The 25,671-nt window shown below is 39.0% G+C and overlaps 3 protein-coding genes and 1 long non-coding RNA gene across 6 annotated transcripts in view; 2 read left to right on the top strand and 2 right to left on the bottom strand.

Moving 5' to 3' along the window:
- Nucleotides 1-2,594, top strand: part of ppm1f (protein phosphatase, Mg2+/Mn2+ dependent, 1F) — a 9,700-nt gene extending 7,106 nt beyond the window's left edge. For all 3 annotated transcript variants that reach the window (XM_008335581.3, XM_017030639.2, XM_025053200.1), the window contains exon 8: nucleotides 790-2,594. In XM_008335581.3, the coding sequence (XP_008333803.1) occupies nucleotides 790-1,112 (323 nt within the window). In that variant the 3' untranslated portion in view covers nucleotides 1,113-2,594. The remainder of the gene's footprint in view (nucleotides 1-789) is intronic.
- LOC103397355 (C-X-C motif chemokine 10-like) lies at nucleotides 1,882-4,774 on the bottom strand. Its single transcript, XM_008335582.3, has 4 exons — nucleotides 4,617-4,774; nucleotides 4,190-4,325; nucleotides 4,016-4,090; nucleotides 1,882-3,900 (listed from the first exon to the last, which is right to left on the bottom strand). Exons 1-4 carry the CDS (start codon nucleotides 4,669-4,671, stop codon nucleotides 3,810-3,812), a joined length of 357 nt encoding a protein of 118 aa, XP_008333804.1. The 5' UTR covers nucleotides 4,672-4,774; the 3' UTR covers nucleotides 1,882-3,809.
- Nucleotides 4,775-7,672: 2,898 nt separating this feature from the next.
- On the bottom strand, nucleotides 7,673-8,297 carry LOC107990253 (uncharacterized). The gene is made up of 2 exons (XR_001761801.2): nucleotides 8,133-8,297; nucleotides 7,673-7,996 (listed from the first exon to the last, which is right to left on the bottom strand). It is a non-coding gene; the product is annotated as an uncharacterized LOC107990253 (long non-coding RNA).
- A 4,946-nt stretch (nucleotides 8,298-13,243) lies between these two features.
- Nucleotides 13,244-25,671, top strand: part of npdc1b (neural proliferation, differentiation and control, 1b) — a 20,265-nt gene continuing 7,837 nt past the window's right edge. Inside the window, exons 1-5 of the mRNA XM_025053397.1 lie at nucleotides 13,244-13,672; nucleotides 20,449-20,616; nucleotides 22,734-22,823; nucleotides 24,481-24,688; nucleotides 25,136-25,139. Coding sequence (XP_024909165.1) covers nucleotides 13,279-13,672; nucleotides 20,449-20,616; nucleotides 22,734-22,823; nucleotides 24,481-24,688; nucleotides 25,136-25,139 — 864 coding nt within the window. The 5' untranslated portion in view covers nucleotides 13,244-13,278. The remainder of the gene's footprint in view (nucleotides 13,673-20,448; nucleotides 20,617-22,733; nucleotides 22,824-24,480; nucleotides 24,689-25,135; nucleotides 25,140-25,671) is intronic.

Raw genomic sequence — 25,671 nt, forward strand, 5'->3', positions numbered from 1 at the left:
AGCTGCATTGTGTATTTGTAGATCTAGAAAAGGCATATGACAAAGTGCCAAGGGAGGAATTGTGGTTTTGTATGAGGAAGTCAGGAGTGGCAGAGAAGAATGTTAGTTTGGTGAAGGACATTGTTGGAAGGACAGAAGACTTCAAGGTGGAGGTGGGACTACATCAAGGATCGGCCCTGAGCCCCTTCTTGTTTGCTGTGGTGATGGACAGATTGACAGATGAGGTCAGACAGGAGTCCCCATGGACTATGATGTTTGCAGATGACATTGTGATCTGTAGTGAGAGTAGGCAGCAGCTAGAAGAGAACCTAGAGAGGTGGAGGTTTGCACTAGAAAGAAGAGGAATGAAGGTCAGTCCCAGCAAGACATAATACATGTGAGTAAACGAAAGACAGAACAGTGAAATAGTGAGGTTACAAGGAGCAGAGGTGGTGAAGGTGCAGGAGTTTAGGTACTTAGGATCAACTGTTCAGAGCAGAGGAGATTGTGGAAGAGAGAGGAAAAAAAGAAGAAGAAGATTCTGGTTGATTCTATATGTGTAATCCTAATTTGTAAATTGTTTTTAGTAATTGTTTGTTCTTTGTATAGATTTATTTGTCACAAAGCCATAATCATTTAGACATTACATTACATTAAGTCACAAACATGTTACTCAGCTATCTTCTGTTGACCTCTGCCTAAAACTACAAATTCAAAATCCTCCAATTTCGCAGATTGGAAAAAATGCCTTTGTGTTTAAGATGTTTGAATAAGGACTGCAGTAATCACACGGCCAATCCAATCTTCTAGGTGACTTCGATCAGAAGCCTTACGTGTCTGGAGATGCAGACTGCACCACAGTCCAGCTCACTGGAGATGAGGATTACATACTACTGGCGTGTGATGGCTTCTTTGACACAGTGAAACCTTCTGAGGTCCCAGATCTTGTTCTGCAGGCTCTCCAGCATCAAGATGACCCCGAAGGAGGAGAAGCTCCGCAGCAACTTCCTGAGGAGATCAACGGACTGAAAGTAGCCCAGCAATTGGTAAGCATTGCAAAATCAGCTGGCTCCAGTGACAACATCACAGTGATGGTGGTGTTCCTGCGTCCACCCGAGCAGCTGCTGTCTTAGAGCTCAACCAAAGAAAGAGCACACTCTATTGAGGACCCCATTTCCCAAGATGCCACACAGCAGTGAAGGAGGAAACGTGCCAAAGAAACACAATTTTTGCCAAGTAGCTACCGTGAAGAAGGCCTTGGACTGTGATTCTCTCAATAAAAAAAAAAAAACTTACAAGAAACAAAAACCTTCCCCTTCAGCCCTATCAGAATGTTTTTTTTTAACAAAGACAAAACATCTCTGTGTATTCTTCTTTAATTAGTTTCTTTTTTAACTTTATATCCTCAAGGTCTGCAATTGTACCTGATTGTTACATGTGCTTTTATTTTTATAACCACATCAGACATTGAATACAATTTTAGTTCACCTGACACCTAATGCACCTGATTTATAGTGCGTTTTTACTTTTTACTGTGTGTTATTATTATATTACTATTTTTAGTTATTGTGAAATATCTGCAGGGGCTCAGTGCTGAGATTTTATGAAAAACAAAAGCATGTAATTATATATTTGTGAGGCCATGTTATAGTCAACACATTTACTATAAAAAACACAGGCTCCATATAAGAAGCAGTTCAGCAACACAGCCGTGATACACTGCACACACAACCAGTGTGGACCAGGTTTAAGGTCAGAAAAGAATAGAATCTTGGAGCTTGAAAGACATTTTGTTCCTCAACTAACATGACAGACACCTGTGAGCATCACTGTATGTTTTTGAGGTTGTTTTTTTTTTTTCAAATTCAGTATTAATGTTGATCTTGCAATGACAGCAAAGGGCTTTGTCTCTTGGCAAAAACTTTTCTATTCATTTTCAAAATCCTCACGTAGTACTTTGTGGCACAAAAGCTATAATACAGATGATGAAATGGAAATGGCTGAAGCCACGGCAGAATACATAACCAGGCTCTTTTGTTGAACCAACCTCTGAAAATATAACTGAAGAATTTCTACAACCTTACAACAACTTAAAGTGGGGCATTCAAGGTCTGTTTAAGGCCTAATAGACTTAATGGAGAGAGACACTTTGTCTTCACATGCTCAACATACGGTTCAGATCCTGTCAGCTGCCTATAGACAAAAGTGTTAAGTGTCTCTTCAGGCCTTGTTTATTTTAAGTGGCGACTGCTTTGAGGAAACCCCGCCACTAAGTCACAAAGAAAGTGTTCCCACCGGAGTCATTTTATTTATTGTGACATCACAACCGAACCTTTCCGGTCACATACTGCATTTTTTGACTCTAAGCTGTTAAAAGTCATATTGACCATCTGTTAAACTGTGCTTTATGTATCTAACAGTCCAGGAGCTTGTTAGCCTGAAGTGTGCTGCGTCTTTGACTGGACCACAGTATTTCTAACCACTATGTTTTTTGGAATAATATTTTTTATTTGTCTTTTATTTTACAATTTAAACACACCTCGACACTGACAGAATGACATCAAACTATTGATTTTTTTTAAATGGTGTAAATTAAAGTGTGTTGTGTCTCTTTCCTTGCTGTTGTCCACTAGGGTTTGCCTCAGTAAATAATCTTATATCTCTAACCATCACGTCCTCTTACAGTTAGAGACCAACTACACCAATATCACAGTAGTGCTACTCTGTCCTGGTCTGCTCCTTCATTCTTGAAGAATAACATCTTTATGAAACCTAATGTTCTGCCCATAGTAATCATATTTTGATCTGTATTTTTGAAAAAGCACAATAAGTTAATGTTTGTCTTTATTTTTTATTTAAAAAGTATGTACGTGGTTTTAACTTAAATTATACGTTTACAGACATCAGACAACAAAGATTTAAATGACTGGACAGTGAGCTCTCTGGAAACATAATAAAGAGAAGAAATTAACGTTACGACTTAGGTTGAGGTTGTTGTGTTGGTGTTTTATACGGAGGCTTTTGTTGCATATTTGCAGTAATATTAGTAATATTTACAAAATTCAAAAATAGATAAATACATTGAAAATTGGTGACAGTTTTATAGTCAACGTGTAACGATACCAATTTTGTATATTTTTTTATTCAAATGCTGTAAGTGTCCAGTGGACTCACCACCCACAGGAAGGTTTGGTACGGTGCAATGTGATTTGGGTGGCGACTGCTGCCCCTGCGACCCGGTAACGGATAAGCGGATGAAAATGGATGGATGGATGGATGCTGTAAGTGACAGGTTCAATAAAATTATCTTGATGATGTTTTTCAAAGACCACTGTCATATAGATACAATTCACTCTATATCACGGTTCTCCTTTAGCTCCCTTTAATCATGTTAATTTTCGCTATATTGTGAAGTATAGCAAAAAATAAACTAAAAAACATTATAAAATAACTATACATACGAAAGTTTTGGCTTTAAAATTGTGAATTCTCCTCTTGGAATTGAGATGAGCGGGATTGCAAACAACTGCTGGTAGCATGGTTTACCCAGACACGATCTTACAGAGCACACTATTGTGTCCAGGTGCATGAATAAAATTGTCACCTTTATGAAACTAGATAATTTACTCATATCTCCATATATAACAATGGATGACAAAAAAGAAATGTGTTTTTTCTGCTTTATTTTTTGTAAAAACGATGTACAAATAATTAACAAACATGTAAAGAATATTTTCTTAAAGAAAAATCCAAAAATAGCCAGTGAGAACTTTGGATCTATTTACAACACTGCAACAATTAACAACATTCATATATTTAATAAGCTGTGACTATTGAGCTGCCACTACATCATGCACCAGCTGAGGTTCCTGAGTTTGTTGAACAGTGGCTCTTGTTGTTGTCAGTGCTGCAATCTCCTGCCTGAAGAAAAGGAAGAAGCATTAGTAATTGTATTAGCACTATTCATGCCAAAAGCTAAATTAAAGAATGCACTGTGGTGGTGCCACAGCCGACAGACAGAAATGTCTCCACTCACCTGCTTTTGTTTCTCTGCAGCAGTTTTCCAAGTGGTGACTCTGGGTTCACACATTTCACCTTGTTCTCCAAAACACTAAAAGACAAAGTTAAAGATTAGCGTCAGTAAGAACACGAGACGACAGAGCACCGTGAATAAACCTGGCTTCACTCGCACTCAGCTTTGTTCACTCACATAATAATCTCCAGCTGAGGACAGAAGGAGCTGGGCTTGTGAAAGACGGGCACAGATATCTTCCGGAGGAGCTCCAGTTTGATGTGACTGATTGAACCGTTCAAACACTTGCATTTTTTTGACCTGTGTGGCTGTGCTGTGGGAAGAAATAAACAAAACAGGAGCTCAAATACAACCACCAGGGTCTGGTATTTACCTTCAGGTAAAATACATTTTAAATATTTAAAACTGCTCATTTTCCTGCAATTCATCAGCTTTTGAATTTTGTTCCTTTCAAATAGATGGAAAAGTTTGGTTTAGCAGAAGTATACAATTATTAACAAAGTTTCTGTAGCAAAGACAACCCCACAATTTATGTCACAAATGCAAATCATTATTTTCTTTGTATTTGGACATTTTATACAGGTGAACAGATGGGTCAACATACCTTGTGCACAGAGGATGAGCAGGCAGCTGAGAAGAACAACAGTGGCTGAGTTCATGGTTCAGGCTGTAGTGATGGCAGAAGACTGGTTCTGGATACTTCTTCAGTCTAACTCCAGATGCCGCACTGAGCAACACTGACTCTGACTCTGACTTTTATACACTGACTTGGGGAAAACCCAACAAGGATGTTGCTGATGCTGCTGTTTTACATCACTTTCACTTTAAGCTTCCACTATAAAGGACCGTTTCCCAGAATCCCAGAATGGATTTTGGTAGAATACTGTAGTGTATTACGTATCAGTTTTTGTTCTCTATAATGTGGAAATAAGCTGTTACAGAAGAGGAAGAAGAAAATGCAAAGTTAACCAAATTGTCTTATTTATTTGTGCAATTGTGCATTTATGTGTTTAATTTTGCTATGCGGCATTGCTGTCATTTATAAATGTTAGACATTGCTGTTGTTATAGATTTGATGCCCTCGCTGCTGGCACTGAAAATAAGAATTAAAAATGAAGAATTAGGTTGTTTCCAGTGGACTCACCACCTGCAGGAAGGTTTGGTATGGTGCAATGTGATTTGGGTGGCGACTGCTGCCCCCGCGACCCGGTAACGGATAAGCGGATGAAAATGGATGGATGGATGGATGGATGGATGGAATTAGGTTGTGATATGGTGGTAACCAACCTATTTCAGATAAGATATGTGAGAATATGCTGATACCTGGAGAATGAAATGTTTGGGTGAGGCCTTGACCCTGTGTGGGCCTAATTACAGCTTGGAATTGTATGGCAGCATACTGTGCTGGTCATATAGGGTCAACACAGAGCAGACTTTTTTATTTGATACTAACTTTAATTTTTTCCAACACATGTCAGTGTGGTCAATATTCTTGTCTTTTAGCAGCCGCTGGAAGAATTGTTTCAGTTGCTCATAAAGCTTTCTCTTTAGTTTTCATGTTCTCCCTCTAAGCGATGTGTTATGCAGGTTGTTTAATTTTCTAAGAAAAAGAAAAGTAACCCTAAAATAAGGAAAACATTAACTAGTTCAGTGGTTCTTAACCTGGGTTCGATCGAATCCCAGGGGTTCGGTAAGACAGTCCCAGAGGTTTGGCGGAGGACAAGACACGATGACACGCCCCCCCTGCTTGGCCATCACCGAAGGGTTCAGTGGATGCACATATGAAACTGGTGGGGTTCAGTACCTCAAACAAGAACCACAGAACTAAACTAATTACACAGTTACATTAACAGCTAATCATGCATATACTTTATTCTATCAAAAAGAGAAATGGGATACCCAAAACAATGAATGTCAATTGCATCATTTTAAGAAGGGGGGGTAGGGGAGGATAAGTAACTGAACCATCACATTTAATGATTAAATGATCAAACTGTCATATTGCCAAGTGGCTCCATTATATGTGAATGTATGAAAACACATCCAATTTAAACAAAATAAATGGGGTTTATATTACTGGATATTGTGACAATTAATTGTTGTTCCAATGTTGGATTCACAGCTGGAAGATTTGATGGACTAAAGAAAGAGTTCAGTGTTGATGGAATGTATCACAGTCTGACAGAGGAAGGAAAGTTCTTCCTTAACCTCTTCCAGCACTTCTTTTTAAAGGTGGTTTATGTACCACATAGTGGTTGTGAGGCTTCTACAGATTGTATTGTGAATATTAATAGGTTTCTGTTGGTTTTTAATGTCAGTTAACATTAACAGTTAAACATTTCCATCCCTGTCAAAAGTATATGGTAAAATAGAAATTGTGAATGCACAAAAACAGAACACGAGAGAAAACAAAACATGGGAGAGTGCCACTGATTTGGTCTCCACAGAGATCCTCGGCACAATCATCCAGAACCAGCATTTACTGAGATGGTGAGAAGGGTTTTGGTTTTCAGTGACAACACTTGACAACAATGGTGGACCTTTTTTTGTTCTTCATGTATTGCTTTGAATTACTCATCTGCTTTGGACCTTTGGAACAGTTACTGTTATAAAGTAAATATAATTCTAGTTATTGTTTATATAATGTTAACATTTCATAACTTGTGTGAAGCAAAAGTGAATTTTTGATAGATTGCAATAATTGTAATTCTTCTTAAGGCCTCATTTTCCTTCCCTTTTCCAAGTCAGACAGTAAGGATATCCGACTTCCTTTAACTGGAAACACTGGCTATTTGCGTCTTAGCTGTGATGCAATTCGTGCTTCTCTTACGTCGTCTTCCTTTTTCTACATCCTCAAGTCTTTCAAATAAATCGTACAGTAAATGTGACATTAAAAAAAACTAGCTAAAGAAAAATAAATGGGATAAAAATGTATCTGCTTTTTGTCAAACAAACATAAACAAGACCTGACTTCTGACTTTTATTTGCAGTTAAATAAAAGTAATTTTAACATTTCCACCTGCAAAGGCCAGAAAATCAACTCATCTACACCATGATGACGATTGACTTGCACCTATAAATACATGTACAACTATAAATACCAGTTCTTAGCAGTGTTGGGCACGTTACTTTGAAAAGGTTATTAGTTAGTTACTAGTTACTTCTCCCAAAAAGTGAGTTAGTAACTGAGTTACTCCACTAAAAAGCAACTAGTTAGCAGGGAAAGTAACTATTGCTTTGCTTTACTTTAATTCAAAGAATCAGATTTTTTTTCAGAGCTGGTTTCACTAGCCATGTGCATAGAGTAGAACAGCAAATATCGGTACCTGAACAGAGGTTTTTATTTATTGCACCTCTGTACTTCAAGTATTTTCTTAAGTGCTTTTAAATCGCTGTGGTGTAAATTAAATGAGTCAAACTTTTACAACCTCAGACAACTTGTGAACACACTGTACATCAAGTATAAAATAAATAGTTTAACAATGTGAGTTTAACAGTTTCATCTTTTTTTCACTGTGTACCCATCTATGTTCTACCGCAAACATTTATTAATTCAGTAAATCAACAATGTTTTTTAGCTTTTTACTAAGGCTGTTATCTCGCCCCTCCCCTTGCCAAAGGGGAATAAACACACATTTGTAGCTCCTGTGTCTGTGTAAGCCAAGTGGGATGACAGCTTCAATAAGTAGCTTCAATAACGCAAAGTAATAGCGTATTGGTGACTGTAACGACTTTATCACAATAGATAAAGTAATTCATTCGATTATCTGTTACTGAAAAAAGCAACGCCGTTATTCCCATCACTGGTCCTCAGTATGTATAACAGCAAAATAATGTTCAAGATGAGTCATGGCTGGGGTTAAGGTCAAGGTTCCCACTTAAACCACGTGCATGTGATAACAGCACTATACTGTGGCCACATGTGTTACTGCAGCAATCCCTTATAGTCAACAACAAGGTATTCCTAATTGGGAAGCTCTGGTTCTGTAAAAAAAAAAAGAATGTAAGAGGCATGACTGGAGTCAAACAGAGATATGCTGTGATTTTCCATGTCATGTGATTGGCCACGTGCGTTATGTGATGTCACATGTAAGTCATTCTGTATCACAGGTCAGTCCACCTGGAATAAAAGCATTGAAGGGACGATTCTAGAAGAAGGCAGCAATGCAGTATGAAGTATATAATGAAGCCTAATTGGCTGCATCTGTCGTGTGACATGTTCCTTATGCCACTGACATCATGGTGAGCTAAAAATGCTGAAGAAGAAAGCTACTGTAGGTCAGTACAAACCAACCATTCTTTAAATACTGACCTTTGATGCTGCACTTTGATGTGACAGTGACATCATGTAAGTACTACTTCAGTAGAAAGCAGTTATGATACCTTGCTGATCCTCACTACCATGAACGTACGCTGCCAATGAATAAAGTAACCGATCAACCGAATAGCCAAGGTTTTTAGGACTATTATAAGACTTGTATCAGATGGAGGTGACAACAACAAGAAGAGTAATGGATTCCAGGGTAAATGCAGAGACAATGAATCTGGAGCTGCCAAAGATGTCGGTCGACACTGTTCGCCCACATGTAGAATCCTTTACGCAAGGTTTGACTGTGGATCAGTGGAACTTGTTAGCAGTAGGTAAACCGGATAATGACACCAGACTTAGATTAGCTGACATGCTGGTCAAAGTTCTCTGTAGCGTCGTGGACATCATGTCAGATTTTCTGAAACAGGAAGATGCGGTCGAGCGCCTGCGCGACACTCTGGATGAACCGATCACACGCAGTTTTGCAGAGGCTTTGGGTGTTGAGACAGTCAAGGGCCCCAGCTCTGCAAAGTTGACAGAATTGATTGCAAAAGAAGTCACCGCTCCATCTGGCTATGGGCAGCCCAAGCCATCCAAATCCATGATCCATTCCGTGTGCAAGATGCTGAAGAGATTTGCAGCCAAGATGTGTTGTACAGTAAAACGAAACGGCGGACAAAACCAAAATAGCAAGGTTGTGAAAGATCTAGAGTCACCAATAACACCAATAACACAATCGGTCCAGGATATCATTAATAACGAGGTGAGGTCCATTATCGAACCCATTTTGGAAGATGTTTCGGACAGTGAGTACGACCAACTGCACGAGCAGTTTACTTTGGAGATTCAACGTGCTGCACAGGACATTGCTCACTCTGTTAGCGAGTACATAAATTTAAAAGAGGTGGAATCATTTTATCCTAGTCCAAAGACACAGCAGCAGACTCAAAAGGGGCTAAAGACAAACATTTGTAACTTTTTTGTCAAGATGTTTGCTAAGGCAGGGATTTGCAGAGTGTTTTCGCAAGTCAAAATGAAGTTTCGCAGCGAGACCAAAGTTGGAGATAATGACTCGGTGAAGTCACTGTTGGTGGACGCGGAATCTGTGCTTCAGAATGGTGTAAAAAATGAAATGGGTGAAGGTGATGTTTGTATCTATCGCAGGCTTGAAAATATTTCTTCTGACGATGTTCTTGAATTGACAGGGAAACTCAGTGATCTCCTGTACAGCCGCATCACAGGTGAGACTGCTTCAGAGGCAGTCAGGGGGGCGTCACCTGGGAGAGCGGTGTTTGACAATCAGCCATATGCGAGCATGTATGCGGACATACAGCACAGAGTGATTTGTTTCCTGTCACTGATGAGCTGGTGGCTGGAAAATCAGGTCCAGTGTTACAGTGACAGAGTAATTAATGCTTTAATTGACACAGAGACAGTGCCAAAACCACAGATCTCAGAGGTCACAGCAGGTGAGGAGCCAGAGGCAGCCAGTGGAGAAATCCCTCAGGAGGATGTAGCACAGGCAGAAGTTAGTCGGACCTGTCTGAGGCTCGTCATTTCAACGCTAATCAAAAAAATTTGGAAAACCGTAAAAGGAGACAGGACCTTTTTCACAGACCTGGAATTCACCATTCAACGTCTGGTGGATGAAATCTGGGCTCAACTTGAAGGCACCCAGGTAGACATCACACCAAAAAATGTTGAGAACCTCTGCAAGGTCATCTTCCAGCACCTCTTTAAGAAGTGGGGCTCTGCAGCCAGAATCCTGATCTCCATAGAGAGAGGGGACCCAGATCTGCCGAGATGCATCGCTGTTTCTTGTAAGACTCATTTGAACAAACAGCGGCGTGACTTCTTCAGATTCCTTTCGACGTAAGGACGGAGCACCCTTACAAACACACACACAATGCTTCGGCCTTCCCCGGAAGGGATTGAAATGGCCTCATAGAGCTATGATGGGATGGAACTATAGGTTAAGTTAAGCTCCTGAGACCTCATGTTCACATTTGTAGATGTGTTATACTTAACTCCTCTTAACTTAGACCCACCCCCAACAAGAAAATGGACATTTTCTGTTCAATCTAGTCTTAGAAAAACACGTTGTGCACAACAGTGTCAACAGGTGGCAGTCTTGTCTGTTAATATATTTACCGCAGAGTAATTAAAGAGGAACAGGAACACATGTGGCATGTGGCATGCAACTGTGATAGACATGATAGACGTTCACACAAATGGGGTAAAGTCAGCTGTGCAGTAACTGGATAAAAAGGCTGAAGCCAGCAACATGCTGTGATCCTTGATTGTGTTGCGAGACTTCATCCTATTTTTATCTGTAGAAATTAGGTATGTGTAATTTAAAAAGATAATTTAATGTAAATTTACTTTTTTAATTATTATTATTTTTCATGTGAGCATGAATTTGAATAAACCCAAACCACTGTCTTCACCAAGCACCTGCAGTGTGTCAGCAACCATCCATGTTTGGCTATTCCAACGTGGAACAAAAGAGAATCACAATCCTGTATACTACATGGAGTGCAGCACCAACCATTAAGGTAGAGGGTGCTGTAGGTGTCATACATATTTGTTTTTTAGGTAAAATGTATTTTTCATTTCCCAAATGTTTTTCAATTTTTATCTAAACTGGCCCCTTCAAAGAGGATGTCTTTGCACCACAAGAAGTTGCAATACATTTTATTTTTTGGTGAACTATTTGCCTGTAGATGACTATTAACATGTAGATGAGTCACTTTTTTTTTTATTAAATTGCACCAGAAGTTTCTAAGTTAAATTCAACAATATATGGTTTATTTATTTATTTATTAAAGGTTGCAAATATAAGTGTGTTCAATAACCTGAACTTCAAGTTAAGGTTTGCAGAGTGGACTGGTTTACTCCTGTGCTCTTGTCACAGAATAACAAAATGAAAAACGTGTGATGTGCAACAGGAGGAGAAAGATGAATTTCTCTAAGAAAACACTCAGGAATGCAGTGTCAGACCTCCCATTAAAAGTGTGTATGTCTGGGTAAAGCACAGAGAAATGTGCTCTTAAACAGTAAACAGAAGATAATCTGATACCTAATATCTCCAGAAATTAATCTGAATTGTATTTAAACTGGTTTATTTTACTCCTTGCAGATGTTAGTGAAACTCACAATATGATTATTGTGCACATTGTTGCATATTGTCATTCTTTCTTTCTTTTTTGCAAAATCAATAAATATAATACATTTTTCCTCTAAATTAGGACTTTCTCATCAGGAAAATGATTTAGCGTTGATTCTTGGTGGGGTGGGGGGGTATAATTATGAGCGTTTTGTTTGTTCGTTCGTTTTAGCATCTAGCTATTTAAACATCTCTGTCAATCACTCTCCGTGAACTAATATTTCGCTTCGTTCTCGCAGATTCGTTTCATTTGTCACGTGACAGAGAGCTCGAGTCTTTTTTTGCTCTCATTCATCTTCACATTGTGGTGTGTTTTTATTTCTTAGCTTTTCGCATGGTTATAATTGCTTATGGCATTTTGTGTACTTTGTAGTGATGTGTCGTTCGCGAGTGATTCGTTCAAAATCAACGATTCTTTCATATGAGTCGTGACTCCCGGGTCTTATGAAAGATTCGTGACTCGTGACTACCGAGTCATATTAAATATTTATTCATATTGAACTCACGAATCACTCACAAATCACGCACTGCGAACTAATCACTCACTGCGAACAAATCACTCTCTGCAAACTAATCTTTCACTGTGAACTAATCTATCATTGCAAACGAATCACTCTCTATGAACTAATCGTTCATTGCAAATGGATCACTGTGAACTAATCTTTCCCCGTGAACTAATCATTCTCTGTGAACGAATCATTCTCTGTGAACTAATCTTTTGCTGTGAACTAATCACTCTGAACGGATCATTCTCTGTGAACTAATCTTTTGCTGTGAACTAATCTTTTGGAGTGAACTAATCACTCTGAACGGATCATTCTCTGTGAACTAATCTTTTGCTGTGAACTAATCTTTTGGAGTGAACTAATCACTCTGAACGGATCATTCTCTGTGAACTAATCTTTTGCTGTGAACTAATCACTCTGAACGGATCATTCTCTGTGAACTAATCTTTCGCCTCGTTCTCGCAGATTCGTTTCATTTGTCACGTGACAGAGAGCTCGAGTCTTTTTTTGCTCTCATTCATCTTCACATTGTGGTGTGTTTTTATTTCTTAGCTTTTCACATGGTTTTAATTACTTATGGCATTTTGTATACTTTGTAGACTTTGTCAGCGGAAGCAAACCATGTTGCCTTATTTAGTGTCGGAGAACCGCAGCCTTCTTTACAACGCCCACAATAGGGCTAAAGCGCCATCTGCTGTAAAACGAATGAAATGATTAGTTCTTGTTCACGACTCGTTCATTTTACTGTTCGAGAGTCAAAGATTCGAATTAATAAAAACAGTCAGTCTTCCCATCAGTAGTTGTAAAACGAATGAAATTAGTAGTTCAAAATTCGTTCACGACTCGTTCATTTTACTGTTCGAGAGTCAAAGATTCGAATTAATAAAAACAGTCAGTCTTCCCATCAGTAGTTGTAAAACGAATGAAATTAGTAGTTCAAAATTCGTTCACGACTCGTTCATTTTACTGTTCGAGAGTCAAAGATTCGAATTAATAAAAACAGTCAGTCTTCCCATCAGTAGTTGTAAAACGAATGAAATGATTAGTTCAAAATTCGTTCACGACTCGTTCATTTTACTGTTCGAGAGTCAAAGATTCGAATTAATAAAAACAGTCAGTCTTCCCATCAGTAGTTGTAAAACGAATGAAATGATTAGTTCAAAATTCGTTCACGACTCGTTCATTTTACTGTTCGAGAGTCAAAGATTCGAATCAATAAAAAGAGTCGGTCTTCCCATCACTACTTTCAAGTCTTCTGCGAGTGCGAATTGGAAGAAATGTATTAATGCATTTGAAGGCATCACGGCGGATGCGCGACGTGCTGACGTCACGGAGTAGAATTTGTCTCAGTCAACAGGAGTATCAGCAGCAGCATTCAGTACGTGTGTTGTTTGGTGTGCAGCAGCGGGTTAACAGAGCTTACAGAGGACGCTCACATCATCTCTGCTTAATTTATCTGCCTCGTCGCTTCTGTTTATTTTTCATTATCTGCGCTTTCTCCTCCTCGACCACCACACAGGGATGGGGGAATGATCTGGACAGACTCGCCTCCACCTCCTCCATCGTTCGGTCTCCTTGTACCCTGACAGTCGTCGCAGCTGTGCCCAGGATGTGGGCCCCGCTGTTCGGCCAGGCTGCAGTGTTTGCGGCCCTTTGGACGATTAGCACCTGTCTGACAGGTAAAGAGACCTGCTGTCTGTTGTTATTCCATGTGCTGCCGGTGTGAAGCCGGTGTGAAACAGCATCATCATCACCGTCGTGGTGATGACGACCACGATGATGTAGAGAATAACTTCAATTAGGTGTACAAATATACACAATATTTCGTTTTTTTTTACCTGGACTCCTAAGAACATGTTAAACGATAATATTTGCAATGGCAATTGCTCACCACACAGTCCCACCGATTCATTTCAAAGCAGTGCTCCAACAAAGACCTGTTGTTCTCCTCGTCTTCAAGTAGTAATCCTAAGGTAGCCTAGCCGATGTAAAGTGAAATGACAGGATGACACTCTTCAACTTGGCTTTGCTCACTGTTTCATCCTCAAAATGCTACTACAAGTGCAATGCAACACTAGCCAGTTTAATATGAGTCACCAATGGGCTCAGACTAGCAAGCATGTTTTGGTCAATTGCTTCTGACTCTGGTTCTAACCTGTGTCGTTCTAGTTAGATGGACGAATGAATGTCAATATCAAGTTAAAGCTAAAGATATTTGCATACATGTTTACAAAATGTCTTGTTGGTCAGCTGCAGCCCAGTGTTGTTTAATACACCTTGCTTGTTTTGGACTTTGTTAAAGCAACAATTAGAACAAGACATGGATTGTGCATGACTGCCATGTTAAAAAAAACAAAACAAGATAGAGCAGATGATACAAGTCTTTCTTGGTACGGCAGCCATTTCCAAGTTGCTGCAGTTTACATTGCACATATTATTGCATGTTTAAATTTGGAGGTTGTATCAGCTTCATCAATATTGTTTTTGAAGCAGTCCCAATGCAGGATTTGCAGAGGCCATATTTCTTTCTTTCTATATTTGTTGTTTAACACAGCATAACAAAGACTGATTAACATTCTGGGTTTACATTCAGGAATATGTTTGGCTCTGTTTATTTAGATGACGAATGGTGACAGTTATTATTTAAAAAAAATACAATCCAGAGAATAGGAAAGTATCTAATAAAAATCCCTAAATATAAATTATTTATCATAATATAAAGCACTGGCAGTTTAGAACTGTCAGTGAGGGTCCCTCAAAATGGGTGACCACCAACACTTGTTGTTAGAGGCTTAAAGATAGTGGCAACATTATTGGACAACACCACTGAGTCGCCACATATTTTCTGCAGCGCCCACCTTTGGTAGCTAGAACTTGTCAAGACCCCCAACAAACAGCGTTGGACTCTATTTCAACACTGTTATACCTAGAAAAAAATATGTCATTAATATTCAACAAAGAAAAAAGTATTACATGTACTTCAATGTCCTGGCTGTGCCCCCCTGCCATAGCTGAGGAGCTGTGCACCCGACACTTTGGGGAACAGTGCACTAAGATAACATTTTATCAATGCAGCTCAGCTTTAGTGTAATGTCGGTCACGACCACTCATTCACGAAGACCATGTTGTCTGAGGGCTTTTCTACCCGATCATCTGGTTTTTTACGTCGTCTGCATTCACAATAGAGCAGTTGACAGTGAGGTGGCAGTTTGGATGATTCAGTATGAGAGATGTAGATGTTTTCCAAGTGTGTCACCATGTGTTAGTGCTGGTTATCACAACTGATGTGTTTGCTGTGGCTCTGGCCCTTCTCAGAAACATGTTCCTGCTGTCAGAGCTTCTCAGTCAGTGACATCAGAGACCACTTCATGTCACAGAGTTTGCATGAATCCGACCGTTTAAGAGCCATGATATCCAGAGCTGCCTGTGTTATCTTTACAACAATGGAAAGAATGCTTTTGGGTAATGTCTCTTGAAAAAATGTGTGTGAAAAAAGATGTCAAAGGAAAATAGTAATTCTGTACATGGAAACAGGTTTGTTTACAAGGACAGAAAAACCCCATTGAAGTGTAATTAGTAACCACAGGCATGATGCATTCCTGAAATCTTTAAAGCAAAGGTCTTAAACTCCTGGCCCGCAGGCCATGAACTGCTCACACTCTCGACCAACCTCTTGGTGTCAATAAAGAATTTAATCTGTCACTTGCTCCTATTGTTCGGCCCTCTAATGAGATGGCACTGTCAGCGGTGGCCCCCCCAGCTTGTATTGTTTGAGACCCCTGCTCTCAAGCATTGTGAACTTTTGAGTTGATTATCCCCCCCCCCCTTTTTTAAAATTCTACTCACAAAAAATGAACCTTCAAATGCTCCAGTTTCTTGCCATTGTACATAATTAGAATTGGTTCTGTTTGCTACTATTATACTTTTTATATTGAAAAATGCTTGAGCTGACAACTTAGGATCCAAAAAACCTCAAGGAGAAAGAGAAACCTTACCTAAAATATAGGTGCTAAGTATAGTGCACAGCGTTGCTATTTTCAAGGATGTACAGCTCCAAGAACAGAAGGCAAAAACGTTGAGTGTCAATGTCGTGCGGCATGTTACTACATACTGTTAATTCTTTTCCTGAGAAATACATGCAGTGTAGTCATACATACATTTGTATCATCATTTTATTATTGTAAACCATGGTCAGACTTGCACTGCAGAGTTAAAGCTGTAGGACCATACTGCATCAAAGGGTCTCTGCTGGTTGACATTTCCCTCCCAGATATTGTCACAGCCGCTTTAGGCTGGATTTTGTCTTCTTCTGCTGAATGTCACTTTACGTCAGGACTCGAGAAAAAAAAACTTATTTGCATTCTCCATCACGATGACTGCTCTGTGTGGAGCTGTGCAAAAACACAGACATCATAATGCTTGAAATGTTAATGGGGTAAAGTGGACGGCAGGGTGCTATTTCAGTTATGATTCATTAAAATAGACTTAATCACCGTCATTTACTGACACCCAGTGGTCTGTTATTTAAAAAAGATGAGCATGAGCTTAAATGGAATGTAATAATTATCCATCACAACGATCTGACAGAAGGTTTGTATGTATTTATATGGATACACCTGCTGGAATTTTGAATGCACGAATCAGAAATAGAAAGTTGTACTCATTGTTGCTTACTGAGCCTGTGACTCACTTAAAGTAAAGACCTGAGCTGTTGTTTTTCCTTTAGCCAAATAGAGGAGGCAGATACAGCACTACTGTCTTTAATGTCAAATGATGGTAAAATGTAAAGGTGATGTTGATTACGTACTATTATTTTATATTCTTCTACAGTAGATGCATGTTCCTAGTAAATCATTTTATTTTCAAAGAAGAAATCTTAATGTTTCCAACACATACAGTATAAATACCTTCCTAAACATTCAACATTGTGTTGTTGTCTTGTCTTTGGAAGTTTTACTCCTTCAACCTGGCCATTATGGACCGTTCTGTAGTAGCTGTTTTTTGTTTGCTCAAAATATTAGTGCAAGTGCTGTTCAACATGAACAAGTTCCAGTGTTTCTAAGGGGAGTCACATACAGTACTTTTATTCTGTTTAAAGTCACTATTAGTGTCGACAGCTGTCTAGACCTCAGCACTGACTGGTGTACTGTACATGTCCATCAGGGAGACCTTATACTGGAAACTTCTACAAAAAGTGGGACAGAGAGATGGTCATTTTACCAAGACTGCCTAAAAACAAATTAATACATGTTACCTGGACTTGTAATTTTACAACGTACAGGCTAACAGTCTGCACACAGAGTTTTGTAGTAACTAAATAACCAAGGAAAAGTAGGCCAATGCTGCAAGGTGTTCATATGTTTCTTCTTTTTATTCTTACTGACCTCAAGCAACAGTGACACATTGAAAACATGTCAAATAGGTCCTCGAACCAACATTTACCTTCCTTACCATTTAATCACCTATGTTATTCTATCTCTATTCTAGTCGTGTGTATGTCTTATTTTATTTAGTGAAGATTGAGTACAGTATGTGTCTCTTGCAGAGGCAGAAACTTTTTTTTCAATGTAAGTTGCAGCAGCAAAAATGATGTAACAAAGAGTATTGAGGGCAATTCATGTCATGTCTCACTTGAGATAAAGTCAATGAGGAAGCAGAACAAAGTGCTTTCATTTTCTTTGACCGAACACAAGGTAATTGGTTGCCAGGAAACAGCGGCTTTTTTACAGATGTCAATGTTGTACATGAGTGCTGTACTCAGGAGTACGAACCACGTATACGTTTTTGCAGTGCCTTCAACAGCAGCCATATTTAAGATACTCTCAGTTTGATGTGCGAGAAAATATTCAAAGCTGTAGGTTTTACGTCTTTTCGTCTTCTCTTGCGCTGCTGAGTTTAGTGACTTTTGAAACTGACCTTGTCAGAGTTTCTCTTACTTTCCATGCCAAACTTTACTTCCCCTCAAGGTGGTGCTGTATATGCAGTTTATATGTCCTCATCCATCTTTGAAATTTGCTGGCACACCGTTTTAATTTGGCCTTACAAGCAATTAAAATGTTTAATCTGATTAATCATACAAAAGTTGTGGATTTATCACAATTAATCCTGACTAATCGTGGTTGTAATTAATCATGATTAATCGTGATTAAATCTACAACAGATAAATGGACCTTTCCAAATATGACAAACTCTTTTTTGAATATTGATTGATCAGAAAGAAAAATATTAGCAGATGGATCTATGTGTTTCACATGGAAAAATGTCAAGAATAATATTTTGCTCTGTAGATTTGGGACATATTTGCATTTAATACAAGTTCAAACTCCATTAAAATAAATAATTTGTGATGTAACAAATAATATCACAAATAATTTTACAAGTATGTTCCACAACACAAACTCACAGCTTAAATAAATCTCTGTTTTTTTTTAACAACCCTTTTTTCACAGATCAACTTTTCCACTTTCCGTTGTTTGCAGACAGCAAGGCCAAAAACAAAATACAAACAGTGGCAGAAAAACAAACTACTATACTATAATATTTTTTGCAACCCTTTGAAAATGACTGTAGGTCTCACTTTGTATCATTTTGCAGCCAGTTTCTTTTTTTCTCCTGCAGACAAAGCTGATGCCCTGCTCTCTTCAGCTCTTCTTTCCACTGTGTGGTTGTGGTTGTTGTAATCTCTAAAGTCTCTGTGTGAGATGGAAAATGTTATCTGTTGGAGTCATGACATTAACAGGGTGAAGCCAGCCTTTCCTTTCTGAGTCCTAACGTGATTAATTTGGATATTTTGTATTCCTTAAATTTCATTTATCATTTCTTTGAGTCTGGTGATTCTAAAAGGCAATATGAATACAACAACATGACAGTACTTTTATGCTTTTCTCGGGTGTTTATTGTCTTTTGCCTTTTTTACTCAGTACAACAGTCTCAGACAAACCCTCTCATCCATGACTTGTACATCCGTGTGGTGACTCACACCCGTGATGATGTCACACCTCCTCAGTTGCCATAGAAGTTGTCATAGCAACTATTGTCTTGGTGCAATTAGCAGAGACTGGAGCGACTGGCGAGGAAGTTGAAGGGGTTAATATTGATAGTTGCCTACAATTATTTTTCCTTTCTTGGTCGTTAAAGCTTTGGCAGACTCTGCAGCTTTGATTTTTCTCCCTCATTGTTGCTGCTGCTGCTGCTGCTTCTGGTGCTCAGATGGTCTTTTCTAAGCAGAACAACAAGTGTGACGATAGTCCCTGTGGGCAGCAGGATGTGCAGCAGTGCCTTGACTTTGTCAGTGAGAGCACGGCTGGGGTTTTAATGAAGACCAAATCTAACTAATCCCCTTTAGCCCTTTACTTTTAGGTGATATATTCTATTAAAGAGATGCTTTAATTAACTCCATATGTCAAACCATTGATTTTCTTTTTCCTGCATTTATCCAGCCAGACAATAATGTCACATCATTCAGTGGCTTAACACCTCCAGGTATAGCTCATTAGTATCATATCATGGTTATGGCAACCATTAAAATGATTGAAATTTGTTATGGTATCATTTTATATTTCAGCTTTGAATAGAAGGGTTGTTTGGAATTTCATTTGCAGCAGTTTAAAAGGAAGGTTCATGCTAGTATTAGCACTCCAATTGTCTACTGATAGCTGATAGTGAAGTATTGATTGAAACACCATCTGCCTTACGATCAGTTAGCTCACCATGGTCAGATTAATTTGGAGATGGTGCATCAGAAAGTTGATTCAAAGGTTACTAAAAGAACATGGCATTTAATGCAAGAACTTTTTTGTAACCCACACCACCATCCCCCAAAACATTCATAACAGTACATGACAAAACTCATCTTACCTTGTCCTTAAGTTGCCATAAGAAAGTAAACTGTAAAATGGTGGCCTGCTGAAATAGCTGAAATTGCAGTTTAATTTAAAATTCTGTTGGCTTGAGTTTTTAACACTGTTTCTTTAACTACTTTACAACTATTACAGTCTCCTGCTAAACCCTCAGGAAACTTTGTTTTTTCATATTATATAACACTGCTTACTGTACATCATGGGAATGAACACCACTGCCGGAGGTCTGGTTTCTGTCTTTTGTCAGTTCTCAACTTACAAGTGCATTTTTCTCATCTGGCATTTGAAACAAACTGCCATTAATTGCTGTGGTGTGTGACCTTCAGCTCCATTGGAGGTGTCATTAAAGACCTTTAAAGTGAGGTTAAACCATGTTCTTCTTCTCATGTAATACAATTAACCTTTATGAATTTCCACAGATCCTTGACTTACCTACATGCAAAATATTGTCATGGCACATTACCTCACATATTATTCACAATTGACTCAGTTAAATTGACTGATATTCAATTAATATAAATTTAGACAAAAATAAATAAAATAAACTAGACTAGTCTACAACTCAGTCACTGTGCTGTGTTTGTCTCTCTTCTCAGGATCCCACTTATGTCCTCGAAGTTTAGACTGTGCTCAAGCAGGACGACACTTCTGCCAGCCAGGCCGTTCACACTGTGGCCCCTGCCTGCACCATCTGGTGGAGAACTCTAATGGCCAATGTGTGGTCAAAAGAAGACACGTTGCTCACTCAGCTCACCTGGATAAAGGTAAGTAGGAGGTCCAGATTATGGTGATGTAAAAGGTTCATTATTCTGTTCTTTATGTGCCATGGACTGGCTTCATGTAGGATGGTATTCTGATAGGTCGGTCGTCAAGGTTTAAAAACAAAATATTATAACTTGGATATTAAAAGTAAAGCAATTGGCACATGTTATGTGAATGCTATGTAAATGTTATGTGTGGCGAGACACAGGAATCACAGGGGACAAATGAAGGGTAATAATCTCTCCTTCTCTAAAGCTCTCTGCCCATATTGACAAACCTTTTATTGCATTTATGTTCTGCAGCAGTTTTAGTGGTGGCCCTCATTTCATTATCTCCAAAAGCTCAGCCAACTGCAGAATGTGTCGCCTCAGCAGAGTGCCTCTAAAGACAGAGTGTGGTTGCAGAATGTTAAATGACCCTTCTGTGCTTTCCCTCCAAACAGTGTGTGTTTCACCAAAGTGTGACATCATAGACTCCCAGTGGGTTTTATTGCTGTGGTCCAGCTGGGACTTGATCACAGCTTGATGACTTGATGTGTGTCATAGCTGATTTCTTACGCCTAATCATCTTTGTCACTGCCTGTTCTTCTGCTGACTCTGAACTAGCAGTGAATCACTTAGCAGCAAGTCCAAGTCAAGTGTTTTAGTTGTAAATTCAGACATGAAATCAGTATCAGAATTTACATAAATTATGAAATAAAATAGATTAGATTAGATTAAAATGTTTCACTTAGCTTCAATGTTCTTTTTCTTTATTAAACACTCCCTTTAGAATCACATAATTCTGTCAGAAAAGGGCCCAATATTTAGAGATTATGAAATTAATGTCACAATCTAAAGAGAATTAAGATTAAAAGTCCCTTATTCGTCCCATAGTGGGGAAATTCAAGAAAAAAAAAAGAAAAGAAAAAAAGGATATGACTTTTACCATTTACCATAAAAGCTAAATATGTCATTCACTTCGATTTATAACATTCTTCTAACTCCCGGTTATGTCTATTTCTGACAACATTAGCTTGACTTCTCTACCTCACAATTTCATTAATATTAAGCTGTTTATTTGCATTTACTTTTCTTTGGTCGTTTGAAGCGCAGATATTATGCTGTTATACATGTGTTTTTATGAATCCAGACATAGGAGGAGAAAGAGGTGTCTCTGTGTCCTGTACAATGCACAATCCACCAAGATACTTTTCAGCTGACTGTTCTCTGCTGCTGCAGAAACATTTTCATTCATGGGTTTTCCTCATTGCCCACCTACTCCTTTTTTTCTGTCCCTCATCCCCTTCTCCCTCCATTTGTTCTCCCATTTATTACTGTACAATCTGCCCCCGCACTCAGAGCAGACACACATTCTCTCCACACACACACACACTGCAGACCCTGTCTTTATTTACCCACTCACAGCCTACTTGGATACCACTACTCTAAATGTAAAAACAACACGCACTTGTCCTCATTTCCAGTCCATGCTCATAGTTAGTTACACGTTTGTCCTCCCACGTTTTCCACTGCAGCAGTGAGGTGGGCTGCAGTTCAGCTGATGATCTACTCATCACAACAAACCACAGCTGTGTGCTCTGCTGTTGTACCTTAGTTGTGTTTATTATCTAATTTCATCTCTTTTTTAATCTTCTTTCACCCGTGCGACATTGCGCTTTGTGGGATTTAGCGACATCCAGTGGTGACGTGGCATGATTACTGTGTCTGTTCTTGAACACTGCATCCACACACAGAGAATAACATTTAGGTGCCATTCCCATTTCAGTTGTCAACTGTGTGAAAACGACACTTTTGTAATTATAGTGGTAACGTTTTGTTTATTTACAGCAACAATTGTTTTGGTTTTTTTCTCTCATATAGATTTTACACGAGGTAGCTTGTTATTATATGACCAAAATTGTGACTTCATACAAAATTGTAGATGATAATGGGTGATGGAGTTTGTAGAAGATCCAGGATTTTTTCTCTGTTGTTTTTTGCTCTGATGTCACACACAAAGGAAAAAAAACCCTTGAAATCCTGCCTGTTTCTAATTGATGGCATTACTCAGAGTAAAGGTCAATCCCTGCTCTAAACAGAGCATTTGTTGATGGATTGTGGTTTTTCTTCTCCTGCAGGTAAGACGAGCACGCACCCAGAGCTTGATGAGGAGATCGACTTCCTGTCTGCCATTATTAGTCAGCAGAGAACACTGTCCAGGTTGCCAGGTATGTTATTCTCTCCTTATTTACCACTGCTCCCTCCAATAACAGCTAAGAATCTACAGTGGGTACAGAAAGTATTCAGACCCCTTTAAGTTTGTCACTCTTTGTTTCATTGCAGCCATTTGCTAAAATCAAAAAAGTTCATTTCATTTCTCATTAATGTACACTCAGGAGCCCATCTTGACAGAAAAAAATGTAGACATTTTTGCAAATTTATTAAAAAAGAAAACCTGAAATATCACATGGTCATTAGTATTCAGACCCTTTGCTCAGTATTGAGTAGAAGCACCCTTTTAGCTAGTACAGCCATGAGTCTTCTTGGGAATGATGCAACAAGTTTTTCACACCTGGATTTGGGGATCTGAACGGATCATTCTCTGTGAACTAATATTTCGCCTCGTTCTCGCAGATTCGTTTCATTTGTCACGTGACAGAGCTCGGGTCTTTTTTGCTCTCATTCATCTTCACATTGTGGTGTGTTTTTATTTCTTGTTCCAAAGCTACTTCTTTGTTATTTTAGCAGTGTGCTTAGGGTCATTGTCTTGTTGGAAGGTGAACCTTCAACCCAGTCTGAGGTCCTGAGCACTCTGGAAGAGGTTTTCTTCCAGGATATCTCTGTACTTGGCCACATTCATCTTTCCTTCAATTACAACCAGTCGTCCTGTCCCTGTAGCTGAAAAACACCCCCATAGCATGATGCTGACACCACCATGTTTCACTGTTGGGATTGTATTGGGCAGGTGATGAGCAGTGCCTGGTTTTCTCCACACATACCGCTTAGAATTAAGGCCAAAAAGTTCAATCTTTGTCTCATCAGACCAGAGAATCCTATTTCTCATAGTCTGGGAGTCCTTCATGTGTTTTTTGGCAAACTCTATGCGGGCTTTCATATGTCTTGCACTGAGGAGAGGCTTCCGTCGGGCCACTCTGTCATAAAGCCCCGACTGGTGGAGGGCTGCAGTGATGGTTGACTTTGTGGAACTTTCTCCCATCTCCCCACTGCATCTGTGGAGCTCAGCCACAGTGATCTTTGGGTTCTTCTTTACCTCTCTCACCAAGGCTCTTCTCCCAGGATTGCTCTGTTTGGCTGGACGACCAGGTCTAGGAAGAGTTCTGGTCGTCCCAAACATCTTCTATTTAAGGATTATGGAGGCCACTGTGCTCTTAGTAACCTTAAGTGCAGAAGATATTTTTTGTAACCTTGGCCAGATCTGTGTCTTGCCACAATTCTATCTCTCAGCTCTTCAGACAGTTCCACTGACCTCATTTGCTCTGACATGCACTGTGAGCTGTAAGGTCTTATATAGACAGGTGTGTGCCTTTCCTAACCAAGTCCAATCAGTTTAATTAAACACAGCTGGACTCCAATGAAGGAGTAGAACCATCTCAAGGAGGATCAGAAGAAATTGACAGCATGTGAGTTAAATATGAATGTCACAGCAAAGGGTCTGAATACTTATGACCATGTGATATTTCAGTTTTTCTTTTTTAATAAATTTGCAAAAAAAATCTGTAAAGATGGGCTCCTGAGTGTACATTAATGAGAAATAAAAAGAACTTTTTTGATTTTAGCAAATGGCTGCAATGAAACAAAGAGTGACAAATTTAAAGGGGTCTGAATACTTTCCGTACCCACTGTAGATTGTTTTTTTTCTCTAAGCTCCAGCCTCACAGGTCTTTGAATCCCAGCCTGAGCAGCAAGGTGAGACCACGAATGACCAGAGAGCATCTGTCATAGCCTCTATGACCAACCAGAGTGTCCCTTCCACCAAATCCACACCAACCACCACTACAACAAACAGCACCACAAACCACACGTCCCCACTCTTCGAGGATCCCGTCATCCCTCTCTCCCCTCCCTCTGATTGGTGAGTCATTCCTGGTGCTGTCGCCCAGTTTAAAGGACACACACACAAATAAACATTCATAGGTAGCAGTGATGGGATGTGATGATGGGAAAAATGTTTTTTTATTTAAACCTAGAATTTTCATGGTCTCAAATTTAAATCTGACCTTTAAAGTCTTTAGTTTCTTTCTGCACATAGCTGCAGGATCCCTGTTGGTTTTTGAAAAGATAAATATGTGCAGCATGTATCAATGGTATTAGAGCTGGCCTCTACTTCCTCTGAGGATCAGTAGACAGGTGTTGATAAAGAATGACCCAACTTCTTCTACTGACAAAGAATAGCTTGCCTATTCATTTTACACTATCAAAATGTAAAACTTGCAGAACAAGGTCCAGAGCTGTAAAGTTATTTAGTTAATTTTTCAGATCAACAACATAGTGTTTTGTCTCATTTCACTATCTGTATTAGTCAGGTGAAAATAGTTTTAGCCAATAAGTGTTAGAAATAATAAGTGAATAAGCTAATGGCTAACTTGCTAATAAGCATTTGAGGGACTATTATATTGTTTGTCAAATGTCTTTATGAAATAAAAGTCCCATCGTAAACATCACATGTACATGATGTGAAGTCATTTTTTATTTACACAGACATCAGTAGACTGTGTTCTTGTAAAAAGAAAGCGGAACTTTAAATAACCAGTTCTGGAAAAAATAAACAAAAAGAAAGCTGTTACACATCTGGTCCCCGCTTTTCCTTAGCGTTGATTCAGTCATCGTAGTTTATATAAAAAAAACACATTAACAAATACATTTCAAATATATGAAATTATGATATTATATAATTTACTGGGAACAAAATGTTACTGTGGCAGCACTTAGCAGAATGAACCCTTTTGTGAGAACACAGTTTTCTGTCAAATCTCGGGACAGACCTCAGATTTAGCATGCAGCAGTTGACAAGAACAGGACTTGTTTATTTCTCCTCATTAGTTCTGCTGTTATTTT

Source organism: Cynoglossus semilaevis, chromosome Z, assembly GCF_000523025.1.
Source record: "Cynoglossus semilaevis isolate Cse_v1.0 chromosome Z, Cse_v1.0, whole genome shotgun sequence".
Taxonomy (NCBI): domain Eukaryota; kingdom Metazoa; phylum Chordata; class Actinopteri; order Pleuronectiformes; family Cynoglossidae; genus Cynoglossus; species Cynoglossus semilaevis.

What these genes read in the sequence shown, in the direction of transcription:
- LOC103397355 (XM_008335582.3), bottom strand. Translation starts at nt 4,671, where the DNA reads ATGAACTCAGCCACTGTTGTTCTTCTCAGCTGCCTGCTCATCCTCTGT. An exon ending in GCTCATCCTCTGTGCACAAG is followed by an intron (nt 4,326 to 4,616) that starts GTATGTTGACCC and finishes TTCTTCCCACAG; the next exon opens with CACAGCCACACAGGTCAAAA. An exon ending in CTGCAGAGAAACAAAAGCAG is followed by an intron (nt 3,901 to 4,015) that starts GTGAGTGGAGAC and finishes CCTTTTCTTCAG; the next exon opens with GCAGGAGATTGCAGCACTGA.